This window comes from Ailuropoda melanoleuca, chromosome 15 (genome assembly GCF_002007445.2).
Source record: "Ailuropoda melanoleuca isolate Jingjing chromosome 15, ASM200744v2, whole genome shotgun sequence".
Classification (NCBI taxonomy): domain Eukaryota; kingdom Metazoa; phylum Chordata; class Mammalia; order Carnivora; family Ursidae; genus Ailuropoda; species Ailuropoda melanoleuca.
This window is the reverse complement of record NC_048232.1, coordinates 38,433,022-38,453,047: the sequence shown is the minus strand read 5'-3', so window position 1 is coordinate 38,453,047 and position 20,026 is coordinate 38,433,022. Positions and strand designations below refer to the sequence as shown.

The window sequence follows — 20,026 nt, the reverse complement described above, 5'->3', positions numbered from 1 at the left end:
TCTCAGGGAATCCTCCTAGAAGCCTTTCCCACTTCCTTTCAAACAGTTTGGAAAAGGAGAAATAAAATGGCAGTATCAGCCTACTAGATATCAAGACTGTTTATTAAGTTAAAAAATTGCTTTTAATAACAAAATAATTAACATTTGAGCTTTACTCTTGGGCCAGATGCATATATCTAAGCACTTAAATATACTGGTTCATTTACTCCTTTAACTACCCAATAATGTAGGCACTATTATAATTTCATAGGCACACAGGAGTAACTTGACCAAGGTTACAAAGTTAGTGCCAGATCTGTGATTAAAAAATGTGATACTGGCATAGAGAGAAGCAAAAAGACCAATGAAAACAGCACAAAGAAACAAGAATTGGATTCATGTATATGGGGAACTATGATATATACCAAAAGCATCATTATGAATTAGCGGGGAATGATCTAGCTAAGTATATGGGGAAAAATTAGAGCTTTAACTCACATATGCAGTCAGTCCTACTCTAATGCTTGTTTTGAAAACCTGAATATGTTAAACATGACTGATATATTAGGGAACAATAGCACAAATTTCAGTATATGCTCAAGCACTACTTTAATCCACAAGCAGGGCCAGGACTAAGGGTGAGGCAAGCGAGATGTCTAGTAACCCTAACAGGAAGCGCCTCCTTAAATTCTGCCCCCTAAATGCCTAGCTTGCTTTACTGTAGTCCTAACTGAAACAAACACAAGGTAAATGTAGAAAACTACTCAGCTGTACTGAACCACACAGGATGCACAAAACACACACACTTCAAACATCATTTTTTTTTTTTTAAGAGGGTGAATGCAGAGGGAGGGGTAAAGAGAGAATCTTAAGCAGGCTCTACACCCAGCACAGAGCCCAATGTGGGGCTCAATCTCACGACCTGAGATCACGACTGGAGCCAGAATCAAAAGTCGGACACTTAGCTGACTGAGCCATTCAGCCACCCCCCTCCCATACTTCAAACATCTTCAAGTGTGTTAGAAGCCACACTCCCACATCTGCTGATACAACTTCTCAGCAGATTTAAGAAAACTTCCCTTCCACCACTTCACAATAACTCAAGCTGCAACCCTTTGAATCCTACTTCTAGAAGTCACCATCATCCTTTTAAAAACAAAAATGTCGTATTTATTGTGGTAGTTATGTATTTCTTAACCATTTAACATATGTAAAACTGTGCTACCATTTTTATTATGTTTTTTAATGTGTCACTGACAAAATTTCTTTGAGCGCTGTGTCCCAACCCCATTTTTCCCATATGCCCTGTGTTTTTTATTGCATGATTCTGCATATAACATGGTGATTTTAAGAACACATGCTATGTTACAGCAGAACTAACTGTATAAAAATAAGTTATAGTTGGATTAAAAATGTAAATGTGAAAGTAAAAGTACAATTTTTTAAAATAAGATACGAGAAAACCCTCATTACCTTAGAATATGAAGAGTTAAGACAAAAAGCAAAAACCTTAAAGATAAAGATTGATAAACTTGCCAAGGTTAAAATGAAAGGCTACCATTCAACAAAGACACCACCAAGTAAAGAGAGAAGATACAGACTAGGAAAGATACATATACTCCAGATAACTGACAATGGATTAGAATACATGAAGAACTCCTTCAAATTAATAAATTAAAAAATAAAATTCTAAGAGGAAAAAAAAAGCAATTCACAGAAGAGAAAATCAGAATGGCCTCTATCCATATGACAAGATGCTTAATCCCATTAGCAATGGGAAAAATACGAATTAACACCATACCATATCATCTCATGAAGCTGGTGAACACAAGCATGTGCACATGTGTCAACCATATCAAGTTGTGGAAAAGATGTGTAGTAATAGGAGCTTATATACTGCCAAAGGGGAATAAACTACAAACTTCACTTCGGATGGTAGTTTGGCAACACAATCTATTAAGAATAAAGATGTACATACCATACAATCATGTATTGCCATTGCTAAGTTTTACCCTACAGAAACTCTTGTACATATTTACAAAATAACAACTATAAGAATATATAGTGCAGCATAATTTGTAACAATGAAAAGGGGAAAAAACTTAATATCAATTATTCATACTCAAAAATATTACACAAAAATTATAATGAAAAATACAACTACATGTATCAAAGATAAATCTCAAAACTACAATGTTGAACCAAAAAAAAAGAACTGCAAAAGGACACATGTAATATAACACAAATATATAGAGATAACAGATGTGTAGCATGACTATAGAAAATTTAAAACCATGCCACAAATAGTATATACAATTTACAATCCATGCATATATATTAAAATATATACATAAGATAATGCAATAATTTAATTATAAAACTAAATAAAATAATATATAAATAATTTAAAATAATAATAAAAATCTGTTTCAGGATGGTGGCTCCCTCTGGCAAGGGACAGAAGGTGATGTGATTAGGGAAACATACACAAGGACACTCAACTGTTTCTGTAATGTTTTATTTTTTTAAACTAAGGGTTGTGTGCGTAAGTGTTTTGTTACATTTTTCTTTATAATCTTCTCTCTTCCTGAAATATTACATTAAATCTGATTAATATTTTCTACTTAATATAGAACAATAGTTTATATATACACATATACAAGGACAAAAAGGAAGTGGAGTCAAATGTATAGACTGAATGTTGAGGTCAAAACAGATAAGTGACAGTCAACAAAAGAAAAGACATTTCAACCATAAAAATAAGTAATTATAAATACAACTTAGGCTTTTTTAAAAAGATTTTATTTATTTTGGAGGGGGAAGAACAGAGGGGGAAGGAGAAGGACAAGCAGACGCTGCACTGAGTGTGGAGGTCAAAGTGGGGCTCAATCCCAGGACCCTGAGATCATGACCTGAGCCAAAACCAAGAGTCTGACTGAGCCACCCAGGTGCCTCCTCAGGTTTTTTTTTTTTTTTTTTTAAAGATTTTATTTATTTATTCGACAGAGATAGAGACAGCCAGCAGAGAGGGAACACAAGCAGGGGGAGTGGGAGAGGAAGAAGCAGGCTCATAGCGGAAGAGCCTGATGTGGGGCTCGATCCCATAACACCAGGATCACGCCCTGAGCCGAAGGCAGACGCTTAACCGCCGTGCCACCCAGGCGCCCCAGGTTTTTTTTTTTTTTTTAAATTGGGATGAAAATATGTATAGCCAAATGTACAAAATGCAGAGTTTATTTTACTATGTATTTTTGAAAGAAATTTGTAGGTTTATGTTATCTCCTTTATTTTTGTGTCTTATATTACCTCTTCCAAACATGAATTAACATTAAATTTTAATAAAAAATTTACATAAGTTTTGGAGAATTTTCTCTGGAAAAGCATGATTCATTTGGTTATTTCTAAATTTATCAAATTATGTTTCTGACACATAATAATGTATTCATTCTCAAGAAATTATTTCCTTTTGGAAACTAGAGCAACCGGTAAGTAAACCAGGAAAGAAGAAATGATTGAGTGACATCTCAAAAGGAAAAAAAAAAGCACATAAAAAACAGTACAGATTATAACCCTTGATATCTGGGAAGATAATAGAAGCAAAACAATAAAAAATCCTACAATTGACACATATACTGATTTTAAGCTGATTTAAGTTTTAGTATGAAGTATTACATTATAGATTTGCAACCATCTAAAATTCATCTAAATATTAATGTGCAAATATCCAGAGAGCCCAAAGTATAGGAAATTAAATGCTTTGTGACAAATGCACCAATTTAAGTTTCTTGCACAAAGGAGTCTATATGCCTTATAGATGAGACCAAAGATGAAATATTTCTGAATAATACTAAGACATGTGACTGTGTTCTTATATAAAAAGCCATGAAGTACATATACTAAAATATGATCAAGGTTACTTTATGATTGAGGCCTCTGGCTGTAGCTTAATTACTACCATTTCCCTGTTTCAGTGGGTTAACAAGTATTCATGAGTGCCTCACACTTGCAGGAACCATGATCCTCACATACTAGTACACCAATATGAAAAATTTTTATCATAATGTTAATATTATCTGGGTTCAAAAATTAGTAAAGAAAATCTCATGGAGATAAAGGTCTATGGTCTTCAATCTCTCACATCCTTCCGAGAAGAGCCACAAATCTCCAGCATATCTCCAGATAGCCTTCTCCATTTCCAGTAATTTCAAAACTTTTGCCAGTCTCTCACATTGCTGAATAGACAACCTTGCTACCCTACTTTCTGAGGAAGTTAGAAGCCCCTACTTTCTGTCCAACTCTCCTTCCCTACACCTTAATCTTACCTGATTCCTTCGTGAATTAGTGAAGGATGTAACCCTCCTTAAATCCAAGGCTAATTATTTTTGTTCCTATGCTTTGGATTTAATTTCCTTCTGCCTCCTTGGGAACTTACCCTATTAACAGCCCCTACTCTTGTTTCTCCTCGTACCTTGTCTTTTTTTTTCCCACTCAGCATGTAAACAGGGCCAATTCTTTCACCCTTTTCCCCCATGTCACCTCCCAACTCACACTCATTTCCTTCTCTATCTACTCCCATTTTTCTGACTTGTTCTTACAGCCAAGCTTAAGTTTCTACTCTTCAACCCTTACTTACTCTTCAACCTAGCATAAGAGGTCTTCCTACCCCAAAGAACCCTAAAAAAATTTCTCACAAATCCAAAAGATTCATAATTTTATGTACCTCATCAATTCTCTTTAAACCATATGATTCTACTTTTCTACCTTTTTTTTTTTTTTTGCAAGAGAGGGTAGGGATACTCTTCTTTCTTCATCTTCTTCTTCTTGCAACCTTCTCTTCACAGAGTTAATTTCTTCTTTCACTGTTCATACTTGCCAATGATATTTTAATTCATACTAATGATTCCAAAATCCGCATCCCAGGGCCAGTCTTTACAACTTTAAATCATACTTCCAATTCCTACTGGTCCATGTCAGCCCGGATTTTTCATACATTCCAACCACTAGTCATTAATCATTTTCACACCTTCATATTTACTCCTTCTCCAGGGGTCCTTTAATAAATATCATCAATAATTTAATTTCCCAAGTCAGAAAGCAAAGTATTATCCTGTATTCCTCCTTCCCTCACCCCATAACATTTAGTAACCAAGTACCTTCAGAAAAGTACCTTAGTTCTGTACCTCCCCTTCTCTATTATTTTTTGTGGCTCAGATTATTGCAATGGCTGCCCAACTTATCTCTCCTCTTTAAGTTTACTGCTTCCAATTTGCCCTCCACTCTGCGGTCACAGACATTTTAAAGACATAAATATGAACATATTACTCACTGTTTAAATCAAAATTTTAATATCACATAACAAAATACCAAGGCTTTATATCTATAAAAAGATTATGTATAAAGTATTTTCATGTTATAGTTACAGTAACCTCTCTTTTTTCCTTCCTTTTTTATTTAGTTGTTGGGGAAACCAAAACTCAGCATATGTAACTTATCAACGAAACACAACTCTATTAAATGAGTAAATGCAGGGCCTGTTTTCAGTATGCACTCTGGCTTTCGTACTCTAAATTCAATGCTTTTCTTCCCCCTATGTTAAACTTCACTATAAATCCCATTTACTTAACAAAAACTTAAAGACGTAACAGATTCTTACTAAAATCATATACTATTCCCCCTCTCCCCCCCCCTTTTTTTAAAGATTTTATTTATTTATTTGAGAGAGAGAGAGAGAGAATGAGAGAGCACAGGCAGGGGGAGTGGCAGAGGGAGAGGGAGAAGCAGACTCCCAGCTGAGCAGGGAGCCCAATGCGAGGCTCGATCCCAGAACCCTGAGATCATGATCTGAGCGAAGGCAGATGCTTAACTAACTGAGCCACCCAGGCACTCCTTCTGTTCCCCTCTTTATGAAACAGTAGGGTTCTCTGCAAAAAGTGAAATAGCAGAAGAATAACAAAATGTTATTACCAAGTTATAATTAAGAATTGAAATACTTATTCAAAGGCATTTCTTAGCAACTATTATCCATTTTACTTAAGAAGAAAATAAGTAATTTAAAGTGGAGCATCTTTGGGAAATGTTAGATTTTTGCCTATTCAGAACTTAGTAGAAAAAGCCTGAGTATTCATGCTACACCTATATGAGAGTCCCATTTTCACATCAATTACGACTACAAAGTGAACACCATCTTTCTTTTAGGAACTTTTCTAGAATGGTGGTAAACTAAACTGTGGATGAATTTTTTTCACACCTAATTTCAATTTGTCTTCATGATTAATTTCGCTTACAAATTTTCTTACCTCCTGAAATCAGACTGGAGTAAATATAAATTCTAAATTTACTACAGAAAAAGTACTAGGCTACAGAGGGTATTATGTTAAGTGAAATAAGTCAAACTAAGAAAGACAAATACCGTATGATTTCACTTATACATGGAATCTAAAAAATAAATGAATAAACAAACAAAAAGCAAAATCAGATCTATGAATTCACAGAATAAACTGATGGTTGCCAGATGGAAGCACTAAGATTAATTCTCTCATTTAATGACATACTATTGAAAACATCAAGCAGTGGTGGGATGGGCAAAATGAGTGAAGGGAAGTGGGAGATAGAGGCTTCCAGTTATAGAATAAATAAGTCATGGGAATAAAAGGCACAGCATAGGGAATATGGTCAATGATATCGCAATAGTGTTTATGCTGACAGTACCTACACTTGTGGTAAACATAATGTATAACAGCATAATGTACAGCGTTGTCAACTATACTAAAAAAAAAAAGTACGAGGCCCAAATTCACTTTCTTTTCTTCTTCCCCCCCCAAATCCTCTAATTTTACTTGCTGTGAGGTTTTTAGAGAAGTTAGTGCTAAAACCTTTAGCTTGTTCATCTTAGAAATGGTAATTCATTCAATAAATATTTGAGATCTACTATTCCATATGAATAGATGGCTAGCAAAATAGCCAAGGTCTCTGTGTTCATGGAATTCAAAGTCTAGTGTAGGAGAGAGATGTTAAGTAATTAATATATGTAGTAAAATATTGCGGTAAGTACTGTGAAGGGGAAGTACAGGGAATTATGAAAGGATAATAAAGGGGTCCCTATTCGGAATAAAGGAAAGCAGCTTTGGAAAAATAACATTTTAGCATATAAACAGGAGTTGTTTCAGGAAAAAGAAGAAAAAAGCTATCTAGACTGAAGGGATACCATGTGCTAGAACCAGAACTTTAGGAGTTTGGTATGTTGGAGGAACTGACTAAATGATGCTGGAGTTTATGACAAGGGGATAAAAAATGCTACATAAAGCTAGAGAGGTAGACAGGACCGAGACTATATAATGCCATTAAGGTAATGGTAAGGATTTTATCCTGAGTGTAACGGAAAGCCACTGTAACATTTTTAGCAGGGAAGAGAGATGATTTGATTTACATTTCATGAAGACCACTGGGAATACCTCACAGGATTACTGGGAGGATCAAAATACAAATCAAATGTTTAGTAAATCAAAAACTCACAAAAAACTATGAGCACTTCAAAAAGGTCTAAATTACATGGTGCTAAATATTCTGAAGGCATTAAGAAACACAATTTGTATTGTGGTCTGGAGAGAATAGTTTTCAATGACTCCAGAGAAGATGGGTCAATTTTAGGACCCCACAGAAATCTGAGTCAATTTTAAGACAGTTCTCAAATGCTGAAAAGCTACTTTAAAAATTAAAAAGTCCAAATTTTCTTTTTTCCTTTTTTTTTTTTTGGTGGTGGTGGAGTAAAGATAGAGTTCTAAAAGTTTATACTATTTTTATTCATGCTAGAAGCAAATTTAAAGAAAGATATATAGGGGCCAATAAATGATTGAGAGCAGCCCTAGACATAAAGAAGTTTAAAAGCAGTATAGGGAAATGGGGAAATCTCAGCAGCTGAATTTAAGAAATATAAAGCTAATGAACACGTAGTTCTTTTCTTTTTTGATTAGTACATTTATACTTACAGCATTTAGATAAGCAATTCCTGCTTAATTTCCTAATACTGACATATAACATAACATCATTTATTTCTTAAAATCCTACCTTTTTCTCTGCAAAATAGATATAAAACATTTTTCTACAACTAAGAAAATACACAAATACTTCAGCCTAATCCAATGTAGCACACAATTTCAGAAAAACACGTATAACTATCTTAGGCAGAATTAGTGGAATAAACAACTTGCGATGTAAATTCACTCTAAGATTAATTCTCTAATTTAATGATATACTATTTAAATTACATTTACATAACAAGAGCATAAAACCATTTTTTTTCAATACTAGAGGAGATATCAATAATTTCTAGCATTTTAAATCATGTAAGCCAGATAATCACAGGCTTTTTAAAAAGGTACCAAACTATAACACAGGATTTCACTGTTTCAGTAAAACTTAACTGAAAGCTATGTAGTTCTTTCAAATAAAACAATGGCTTGATTAATCTCTTTGTATCTTCATTTTAAATTTCGAGCATTTCCAACCTATTTTCTACTTTGCACATTAAATTCATCAGTTAGCTAGAACTAATTTTTATGACCTCTTTTTACATCTAAACTAAGACAAAAAAGGAACCCAGGAAGGAGGCCAAGTAAGATTGTGAAAGTGAAAAGAAAACCCATAGAACGGGAGAAAATTTTGCAAATCATCTCTCTAAAAAGGGATTTGTACCTAGAATACATAAACTCTTTTAAAACTGAATAATACAAAGACAAATAATCTAATTTAAAAATGGGCAAAGGATCTAGGCAAGCATTTTGCCAAAGAAGGTATACAAACAGCCAATATGCACATATGAAAAAGCTGTGCAACATCATTAACCATTAGGAAAATGCAAATCAAAACTACCATGAGATGCCGCTTTACATCTGCTAAGATGGGCTGTAATCAAAAAAAATATTAACAAGCGCAGTCAAGGATGTGGAAAAATTGGAACCCTCAGACACAGTTGATGGCAATGTAAAATGCTGCACCGCCCTTGGAAAAGAGCCTATCAGTTCCCTAAAAAATTAAACACAGACACCCAGGAATTCCACTCCTAGGTATATACTCAAGATAGTTATGTCTATACAAAAACTTGCACATGAATTGTTCATAGCAAGATTATTCATAAGGGCCAAAATGTGAACAACCCAAATGTCCATCAACCGATGAAGGAATGAATTCAATGTGGTATATTATACAACGGAATATTATTCAGTAAGAAGTAATAATACTTCATGAAAGAAGCCAGACACAAAAATCACATATATGATTCCATTTACATGAAATATCCAAAGTTGCTAAATCTATAGAACAAAAAGTAGATTAGTGGCTGCCTTAAGTAGGGGTATCTGAGGAGAAATTGGGGGAAGCAGGGTACTGCTAATAGGTATGGAGGACTGGGGTGTGATAAAAAATATTCCAATACTGATTAAAGTAATGGTTGCACAATTCTGTGGGTATACCGAAACCCAGCAAACGATATATTTTAAGTGGGAAAATTGTACAATATGTGAATTATATCACAATAAAGCTGTTTGGTTTTTTTTTTAAGAGTGGAAGGACATATATCTGGATGAGATTATTAGGGATGATTTTACAGAGATTGGTGTGTGTTTTTAAGATTTTTATTTATTTATTAGAAAGAGAGAGTGTGCGCACATGACAATGAGAGAGAGAGAGAGAGAGAGAACAGGGACAGTGGGAGAGGAAGAAGCAGACTCCCTACTGAGCAGGGAGCCCCATGGAGGGTTCAAGCCCAGGACCCTGGGATCAAGACCTGAGCCGAAGGCTCAGAGATTGGTGTTGAGCTAGGTTTTAAAGAGAAGGCCAGAAATTAGTAAAATATATTTGAAATAATAATGATGTGTAATGCCCGATGAGGCAGAAATGAGTAAATAATTTTCAAGAAATGGGAACTACCATCAGTATCAAAGCAGAGCTATATTGATTAGAAATAAGACTACTAAGATTAGAATGTTAAACCAAGGCGAGAGCCCCCAGAAAAATCCTACAGCCTCCTCACATGGATAACAGATGAAAATGCTATTTTTAAGATGCCAAAGTATTCATCTTTCAAAAAGTTGTTTCCATAATATGGGTATGGCTCTATCACTCACAGGCAAGTAATACAGTTTAAAACACAGGGTTTAGAGTTGGCTGTCTAGTTTAGAATCTCTGCTCTATCACTGACCCAAGTGTGTGACTATTGTACGTGTAACACTATACCTCAGTTTTCATATCTCCAAAATGAGAATATTATCACTTATTTCATATATGTGTAAAGCTCTTAACATGTAATAATTTTTGTAACCATCACCATAACTATATGGTACATGTAACTACTTAACTATATCTCTCCAGAGAATTAAGTTTCTACCCATTCAAATTTGTGAATATAAATTTTCTATCTATATCAAAGATAAATTCTTGATTAAATTGTTAAACTCTGTCAAGCTGTTAAAACATATTGTTAAACAACATAAAGTAACCCAAATTATCAGGTCTCTTTTACCATGATCATTTCACCCTAATCATTCTTAATTTTTTTGTGTAAAATTTTACTCAATGAACTTGATGATCTTTTCACTCAAGTAATTAATTCTGTCTCTAGTGCTCCAGATTTTGATTTAACTGGCTCTCTAAAATTTAGAATAGCCTGGCCTCAAAGCCACTCTTAGACTTGCCCGTGAGAGCCTTTGACTTCTTTCACAAAGGAAGTCATTTCTATGGCTACTTCTGCTACACGATTTTTTTTAACAGTAAGGCATTAGTACACTAATATCTGACTCTTCTCAAAGCTGAAAGGAGAGAAGAGACAGCTAGTTCTCCTCCTCATGAAGAAGAAAAAGTAGTCATTACCCTCCTTTTGTGAGGGAGGTCTATAAGGAAACAATGCAGAATCCTACTGATGGAAGCAGTAAAAGTGTTGCAGGTACAACCAAATACAGGTTAATTCTACAGAGGTTTTCTTTCTTTCTTTTTTTTCTTTTCTTCCTTCCTTCCTTCCTTCTCTCCTTTTTCCTTCTTTCTAAGATTTTATTTATTTATTTGACGGAGAGAGAGACAGTGAGAGAGGGAACACAAGCAGGGGGAGTGGGAGAAGCAGGCTTCCCGCTGAGCAGGGAGCCTGATGCAGGGTTCCATCCCAGGACCCTGGGATCATGACCTGAGCTGAAGACAGACACTTAACTGACTGAGACACCCAGGCGCCCCTCTACAGAGGTTTACTGCCTCGTATTACCATCTGACCTTCTTTACTTTTTGAGGAGCATTTCTTGATTATTCCTTGATGTCATTTTAATCTGTATCCAAAACTGAGATCACTTACTACCAGTCTTATTCCAGGTTTCTTCAGTAGTGACTTCTGTATAAACTGGATGATAAAACTGAAAGGAACTACATTCCCTTGTTTAAAGAACAGATGGAAAAAGAGTATGGAGAAATGACTTCAAGGGAAAAAATATAAGATAGAGAGTATGAATTACAGTGGAAACTGAGGAAATGAAAATAAAATGCACAAAGTGAACTGAGTCAAGGAAGAAAAGCAATTGTTTTAGTAACTGCTAAATAATTCTATGTAGAACTAAGAAGGAAAAATAATCTAATGAAATCCTGTTTGCATTATATTTGAGTAGTGACAACATAAAAACATTTTTAAAAAAGATTTTATTTATGTATCTGATGGAGAGAGAGAGAGAGAGAACAAGTGGGGGGAGGGAGAGGGACAAGCAGACTGTGCTAAGTGCGGACCCTGACTCAGAGCTCCATCTCACCACCCTAAGATCATGACCTGAGCTGAAATCAAAAGCTGGATGCTTAACCGACTGCTGCACCCAGGTGTCCGAAAAACATTTCTAATACTAAGGAGATACTGATAATATCTAGTATTTAAAATCATTTTAAACCAGGTATTTAAACTAGCTCTGAACTCATCAAACATCTGTAAAATGAGGTAAATAAGAGCACTTACTTTAAAAGCTGCCTAAGTATAAAGCATTTAGAACACAGAGTAAGCATTCAATAAATGTTCACTATTGGTGGTATTATCATCACCTGCAAACCACATGCAAATCAACTGATTTCTGAGAGTTCAGATTCCTTACCTATAAGAAAGGAATATAAATATTTTTTAAGGATCCTTAATGATTTTAGATGATGCATGTAAACACCTTTATTAGTTGTTCTTAACCTTCCCCTTATCTCCTTGTCAATATGCCTGATGGTTTCAATTCACTTTTATCAATAATTATGGCTTACTAATTATGGCTTATTAATAAAGTAATTCTCAAAGTGAGGAACAGAAAAATCACTCTAAACTCATGTAATAAAATGGATACATCTCAAGACAAAGATGGCAAAACTGATCTATTTGCAGTTGCTACTTCAACTGTTAGTTTTCAGGAAGATGTTAAAGAGGTGCCAATACTGTTATGTACCTTTCACTGTCTTAATTCAAATGTCTTTTGACTTTGTAAATCCACTGAAAGAGTTTTTTCTGAGAAAAAAAAATCAGTTACTAAACATGGAACACAGAATACTAGACACTCATATTTTCATTTTTGGGCTAGGTTGTTCCTATAGATTCATAGTCCAAAAAGAGATGTCATATATTTGTGGTTTTCTATAAACCAACACTTTTAAAATGCAAAGTACTAAAACAAAATATCCTACAAGCTCTTACTATCAGCCTGATGTGTTAGTTCTGTAAAACTATATAAGAAGAAGCCAAATAACCTCTAAAGAAAGTTTGTAATTACTGATAAACAATTGAAATTCAAAATTTCAACAATAAGTCATCCCATTTTCTTTTGTTTACATGAACTTTTGGATCAAAATAACATTTATTCTACATATTGAGCTAATTACCTATTAATCTTTAAATGTAATTAAATTTAGATTTCCAGAAGCAAGACGTTAAGATTTTCTATATACTCTATCATAGGTAAACTGAAAAGTCATAAAACACAAGTTTGCAATAAAATGGTAGAATTCTGCTACTAAATATAAAATAGATTCCATTTAAAAAGAAAAGTACATTTTTTTCCTTTTGAAGTGGAACTACATTTTAAAATACATCTTCAAAATAAGAGGCAGTGTAGTACAGTGATTTTGGGGCCTGAATTAAAGCCCCAGACTACTTGGGTTCAAATCCCAGATTTATTCCTGTGTGAACACTTGAGCCTAGGATTCCTCTTCTGTCAAATGTGAATTACAACACATTCACATTCTAGTGCCCTAGAATTGTAGTGATGAGTAAATAAGTTAACATATGTAAGTACTAAAACAGTACCTAGCACATAGTGTTTTCAAATATAATACTACACATCATGGCCTGACAAGCTAAGTTTTCCTTATTATATGTATGTTTGAGCAAGATTAATATTTGTCACAAAACTATTTTGTAAAAAGAACATTTATTTAATACCTTACATGTGCTAATGGGAAAATGATATGATTTAGAAAAAAACATAAAGCCTGAATGTCACTAAATAAATGAAATCACAGACTAAAAACTCTGGATCTTCCTGGCAAATAAGAAACATTAATTTTGGATTCACTAACAACTTAGAAGTGATTTAAACTTATAATAAGGCTTAAATTAGGAAAAATTGCCTTTCTAGATTTTAAGCAACTAAAATGTGAAAAATACTCTTTAATAACATCACTATTTCTGTTCTTTCTTTCACCGATTTACCAACACTAAAAAAAAAACCATTTTGCTTTCTGGTCTCATTTCCTGTAAATGATGTAACATATACCCTAATTTAGTGGTTAACACTTTGGCACAACTAAAAATTAATATTTATAGTAAAGTAATATAAAAATTTCTTTAACAAGTATATACTAAATAATTTGGAGTTTACATTAATAGTGTCCCTTTACATTATGAGCTGATTTGTCATTATAAGGTTATTTTCTGTTAGTGTTAATCAAGGTTGCACAAACATAAGAGACCATATAAAATAAAACCTGAAAGATTTCTAAGAGGAGGAAATGAAGGAAAGCCCTAAACTAAATCAATGTCTTCTAATCCGAAAACCTCAATGATCTGATGGACTATTCCTTGCCTATTTGTTGAAACAAAAATACCATATTCATCTGAAATGACTCTGAATACAAATTAAAGTTACTCTCTGAAATACCTTAAACCCATTAAAGTTATTAGGGTTTATGCAAAAATGACACACAAAATTTAATTTGTAAAGTTAGCTATGCATTACCATTGAACATACATAAAAATTTAAAACATCACACATAAAAATTAGTGAAAATGACTGGTAGAATAACATTTAATAAAAGTCGGATAATAAAGCAGGGATTTTAGTGATTTATAGTTATCTGTTCACTTATATCTCCAAAGAGAGTATTCCATAACCCACAACTTGTCTTTGTAACTCATTTATTTAATTACCCATCCCCCTTAAATAGGTTCCTCTATCCCTAATATACTTAACACGTAACGTACTTAAAAAAATTTTTGCTTTTGTCTCATCAAGAGAAACGACCCAGTATCTGAAGATTAAGTTATCTTTCATTCAATCTAAGTTAAACACGCTCTAGTTCCTTTATCTTTATTCCTATAGTTACTAAATTCAAATAATCTTGTTCAAGGTTTTCTGAATACCTCCTTTGAGCTAAAATACAGATTAAGAAACAGCTTTATGAGACTACTTTACTCCTTCTAATGCAGATCAATGTCACTTCCATACCTCACCTTTTTAAGAGGTATAACTCTCCTTCATCAGTTTGGACTTGTCACCATAAAGTCTAGTATTAAGCATATCATAAAGTTTGTTTCTCCTCATCTCAGACTCGTGTACTTATTTTCATCTCTAGAAACTCAATCTGCAGATAAAAATCATTCGCTATTTACAAATAAACAGAAACTCTAGTTTTCAAGCAGAATCAAACCTTGCCTAAGTGTCTGTTATCTACCAGAGTACTATGAAACAATACTTACCCAAAAAGTGCTTACAAACTACTTAACGAAATTAAGTTTCATTTTCATTATTCATTTTAAGGCACTTGACTGTAACATCAAAAATCAGTATTAAACTTTCAAGAATAAACTTATGGTAAACCTTCCATTTTTTCTCAATAGTCATCAGTCTTTTTCACGATGGTTACACACACACACCAAAATAATGTTCCATCTGCATATGGCCCATTTCAGCTACAAAACAGCAGATTGGATTTGCCCAAATAACCATAAATGACTAACCTAAACATCTTTTAAAAAGAGAGATAACTTTTTAACAAGTTAAAAACAAGTTTTAATGAGTTTCAAAAACATGAGCCCAAGTAACAACGAAATGTGTACTTATTATTCTCCTTTAAACTTTGAATCAAACTTTTGCTCTAAACTATTTCCTTTTTTTGACAAATTCACCTAATTGCAAATTAACTGGCTTACATATAAACCAAACTGGTTTTCGCAAATCCGCAGTACCATCCTGCTCCTGCATCTTTTTTCCTTTAACTAAAGGGGTAATCAATCAAGTACAAATATTTTCACATTCTGGAGCACCTGAGTGGCACAGTTTGTTAAGCATCTGACTCTAGCTTTCAGCTCAGGTTGTGATCTCAGGGTCCTTCAGGGTCCTGAGATTGAGCCCAGAGTCAGGCTCCCGACTCAGCGGGGAGCCTGCTTAAAAAAAGACTCTCTCTCTCTCCCACTGCCCCTCCCTGACCCTTCTGAAATAAATATATCTTAAAAAAAATTTTCCCACATTTTGCTGTTATCTAAATATGTGGGCTTCAGTTTCCTTTTCTTTAAAATGAAAGCATTGAGAAGACTCAAATTTATGGACTTCCTGTATTCTTTAAAACAGATCTTTAAAACAATTTAATAGTAGCTTTGTGAAAAAGCAAAAATACTTTTATTTGAAAAATGTCAAACTTAAACTTTAATGCCCCCAATACACATGCTGTTCCTATCATCCCATAGTGTCACCACCACCAATTACTCAGAATAACAAAAACACAAAACATTAAAAAGAACATCCATCTGAATAACAGCCATATTTAAATTTATAGATTCCTATTTTATGGAAATCCACATTTATCTTTTTATGAGGTGGTAATAGGCTAGGTCAATTAAGAATCTTTAAGTGTTCTTTAACAAATAATAGGAAGTAAGGATTAATTTATCTTTAATAATCCACAGACCAAGGTAAACATGTGTCCTAGGAAATATCTAGTTTCCACACAGGAATGTGCATCTCACACTTACATGAACAATAATGATTATTAAATCACCTAAAGATCATATTTTCTGTTGTACTTCAACAAGTCTATGCTTACACCCTTAGGGATTTTTATCCTATAAACACAGAATCTATGTAGTCTAACAAAGTTGGAAAAAAGTACCAAGACTTAGATCAAAATACTAAAATTCAAGTCCCAAGACTGCCATCTACTTACTTGAAAATGTCCTAATACTACAGCATTTTATCAGAAGTAAATGGCAGTGACAAGTAGTAACTAAAATTTAATGTTATCTCATAAACAGGTAATATTTTGGAATATCTCATTGAATCACGATAAATTCCCTACAATGAAATTATTATTGTCCATTTCATAGATGAAGACACTGAGGTACAATGATTTAAATTAACTCTCCTCAAAGTCATACTGCAGGGTAAGTGGTGAAACGGTGACCTAACTAGGTCTAAATCTTATATTCCTTCCACTAAGTCACAGAGGCGTACGTGGAAAAACCACTCTGTTAATTATATACCACTCTTATGGTGACAATGAGACATGAAAATAATTATTATAGTAAAGCAGCACAGTACCCTTCCTAATAAACAGAGCCCTTGCTCTTTATGTTACATATTCACATATTTAAGTTATTCTGAATACCACTTACTATGGCCAACAAGTATTAAAATCTACACATACTTCCTTCAGCGTTTTAAGTATATCCTTTGGTATTTTATAAGTCTGAATATTAGCAAGTGACTTAAGCCTCAAGTGGACTTATCTAGTTTTTGCAGGCCTACGTTATCCCTCAAACAGGAGGGAAGGGCTGCGCTTCTAAGAGAAACGCTGCCGGTTTCTATCAAGCCTCCACTAAGGCACAAGACCACGTGGTATTTCTCATTAGCTTAAGGTTCCGTACTCCTCTCCCTCCTTTTGACAAAACTGGAAACTAGGGTTTCTTTCTCTTAAGTGGCGCCCTGACACATGCCACCTGTGTAGTACGAACCGCAAACATCCTGCAGCCTGCCTCCCGGAAGAATACAAGAAGCAGAATAACAAGGAACTTGAATGCCGACAATGCCGGGAAAGGAAATGACTGGAGAAGGAAAGAGGGTGAGATCTTGGTAAGCCGCGGGACCGGGACCTGTCAAAAATTGAGGGACTCATGCCGAACGACTATAACCTATCATTCGGGAAGGCCTGAGGTGGGAGCGGCACTACAGAAGGAAGGAGGACGAAAAGAATTGTGTGAGTCGCCGTCGCCGCTCCTCTGAAGCCTCTCAGCACGCCCCGACAAGCCACGAACCCTGGCCCTCAACTCGGGTCCAATCTTTGCCCCAACATTTTGGGAGCAGCCAAAATCCTGCTGCCCAGCGCGGCCGCCGCCGGACCTGCCCGCACCTGTCACTAGCGAAAGACACCAGCCCGCAGTTCCCGCCCAGTTCTCCACCATCCTCCCGCAACCGCGGCCACCTCAACCCCTTTCTCTCACCAGGTGTCCCCTTTCCGGAGTGAGGTTTTGAGCAGCGTCGCGATGTCAGACCGCTGGATGTCCAGATCTGCCGCTCCGCCTTCCGCCATCTTCTTCCACTAGCGGTAGCGGAGGCGGCAGCGACGGCGGCGGCACGCCCCAGAGCATTGTGGGAATGGCGTCCCGCGGCCCCTCCCAGTCGGCAGGTCGAAACCAAAAGAGACGTGGGGGGGGCGCCTCGGGACAAGAGTTGGTCCCGCGGGCGGACTGAGTATGCTGCCGTGGTCTGCTGCCCCCAATCGGCCCCCGCCTGCCCAGCATCGCGCCTTGGCCTCCTCTGGCTCGGGGCCGCCAGGTTTTAACTCTTCTGTGTGGGGGCCCTCGGTCTTCTCTCTCAAGAGCGGTGCCACCGCCCCGTCCATCCTCGACTTCTGCCTTCCCCTCCCTCTTTTCTCACAGGCGCCTGAAAACCCTTATTTGCGCATTCACTCACGCTTGAGGGTGGGGTGGGGCGGGGGGCGTGGGGACGGCTAAGATATGGCAGAAAATTATTAACAGCTCTGAGACACCAGTCTTTTCGTTGCTAGTCGCAGAAGCTAAGCTCGGTGAATTTCAGCCCAAAGAACAATCGGAAACCGAACGCTTGGCCTCAATGCCCTTCTTGGGCTCCTTCCTGCCCTCCTACTCCTGCTGTAGGTGGAAACCTTTTATAGGCTCTTTGTGACGCCTCCCCAGGCACACCCAGACGCTAAACTGCAGTGAAAAACATGTTCCAGTTCCTCGGTGAACACGGTGTGAAATATGTATCAAATAATGCCAGGTATTAAAAGGGAAGGAAACGTGCGAGAAAACCTTTATCCTCGATATTATAAAGTAACATTAATTAACCACATCTTCCCATGTGTGCATACCTAAAATTTAGTAATACCAACTTTTACTGTAGCCGATTGTTACAAATGGGGAAATCGAGTCTCAAAAATCAAATGCTAAGGTCACACAGTAGGTGGAGAGGTAAGTTTATAACCCAAGTTCCAAATCCCGCGTGCTCTCTGTCCACTAGAGCACACTGACTACCTCTCCTTTTGAAAACCTGACCTGAAATATTAACTGGGCTGCACTGGGTTCATCTTTGTTTTTTCTTTCTTTTTTAAAATCCCTGTACAGCTGGTAGCTAGCATCGTGCTACCTAACATACAAGAACAACCTAAATATTTGTTTCAAATGAATTGTGGCAAAACTGAATATTTCCAATATGAGGAGGTCTGGAAATTTGACTTTAGGATAATATAAATTATGTGAAAAGTCTAAAAGATGGATAAGAATTCTGCATGATCTCTCTCTTCCCCATTTTTAATGTCTACCCTAACTCATTTGGTGGGAATGCAATAAAGATGGATGCAATTATGCTAGTGAGAAGTACTGAGCCGTTCCAAATTAGTGTGTACTGGCATTATGATGTGTGTGTATCGGCATCAGAGTTGCTTATTTTCTTCATAATAAAACAATTTTGCACTATCATGTCATCCTTGATTTAAGAGTCTGTAAGCAGCTTCCAGTTACTGCTATTTCTTATATTATTTAGCTTTTCTTATGGCAGGTTGAAAAAATTAGTTTCTCTAACTATGAGTACCATCAAAGGGTCACATTTCCCCCCTCCCAGCCAACCTCTGAAAGACAACAAAGTAATTTTCCAAGGAGAGGTAGCATGATATGGGAAGAATATTGGATCCATACGAACAGGAGTTAAAAACCTCACCTCGACCTGGAGCTGCAAAGTACTTAACTTTTAGTTTAATCATAAAATTAGGGATATTAATACCTGCCTTAAAGGATTTTTATGAAGATTAAATGGAACAATATGTGTTTATTGCCTGAGACATAAGAGCCGATTAGTGAATGCTAATGTTGTTTACCAGTGACAGGATGAATTGTATAGTATATAAATTATATCTCAATAAAGCTGTTAAAAAATTTTCACAGGCTTTGAAGTAAAAACCATGCTATCATTTTATAAACTTAGCATAATTGAGAAGTGATGCCTCCTGCACACTTCCCTATTCAGTTTCCTTTCAAAGAAAATGCACATTTGAAATGTTGAAGCCTATATCCATGCAACAAAGTAAAATAAACTTTCATTTGCACCACATTCAAGGCAATGAGTTAACTGGACATACATATGTAAGTTCAATGTTAATTTGAATTATACATCAGATTCATGAAGTCATTTTGTAGACCTAATTCAGAGACAGAAAAGAAATCACAGTTACATTATTGTATTTAGTAAGCACTTATAAAGTTCTAAGACCAGTTCTAAACACTTTAAAATATTAACTTGCTTCTCATAGCAACCCTGTGAAGTAGGTATTG

General features: G+C 35.6%; 1 protein-coding gene across 5 annotated transcripts in view; it reads right to left on the bottom strand.

The window, feature by feature from the left end:
* Positions 1-17,916, bottom strand: part of USP15 (ubiquitin specific peptidase 15) — a 115,673-nt gene extending 97,757 nt beyond the window's left edge. For all 5 annotated transcript variants that reach the window (XM_011225439.3, XM_002919597.4, XM_034644333.1 and 2 more), the window contains exon 1: positions 17,681-17,916. In XM_011225439.3, coding sequence (XP_011223741.1) covers positions 17,681-17,769 — 89 coding nt within the window. In that variant the 5' untranslated portion in view covers positions 17,770-17,916. The remainder of the gene's footprint in view (positions 1-17,680) is intronic.
* Between the last annotated feature and the right edge of the window lie 2,110 nt (positions 17,917-20,026).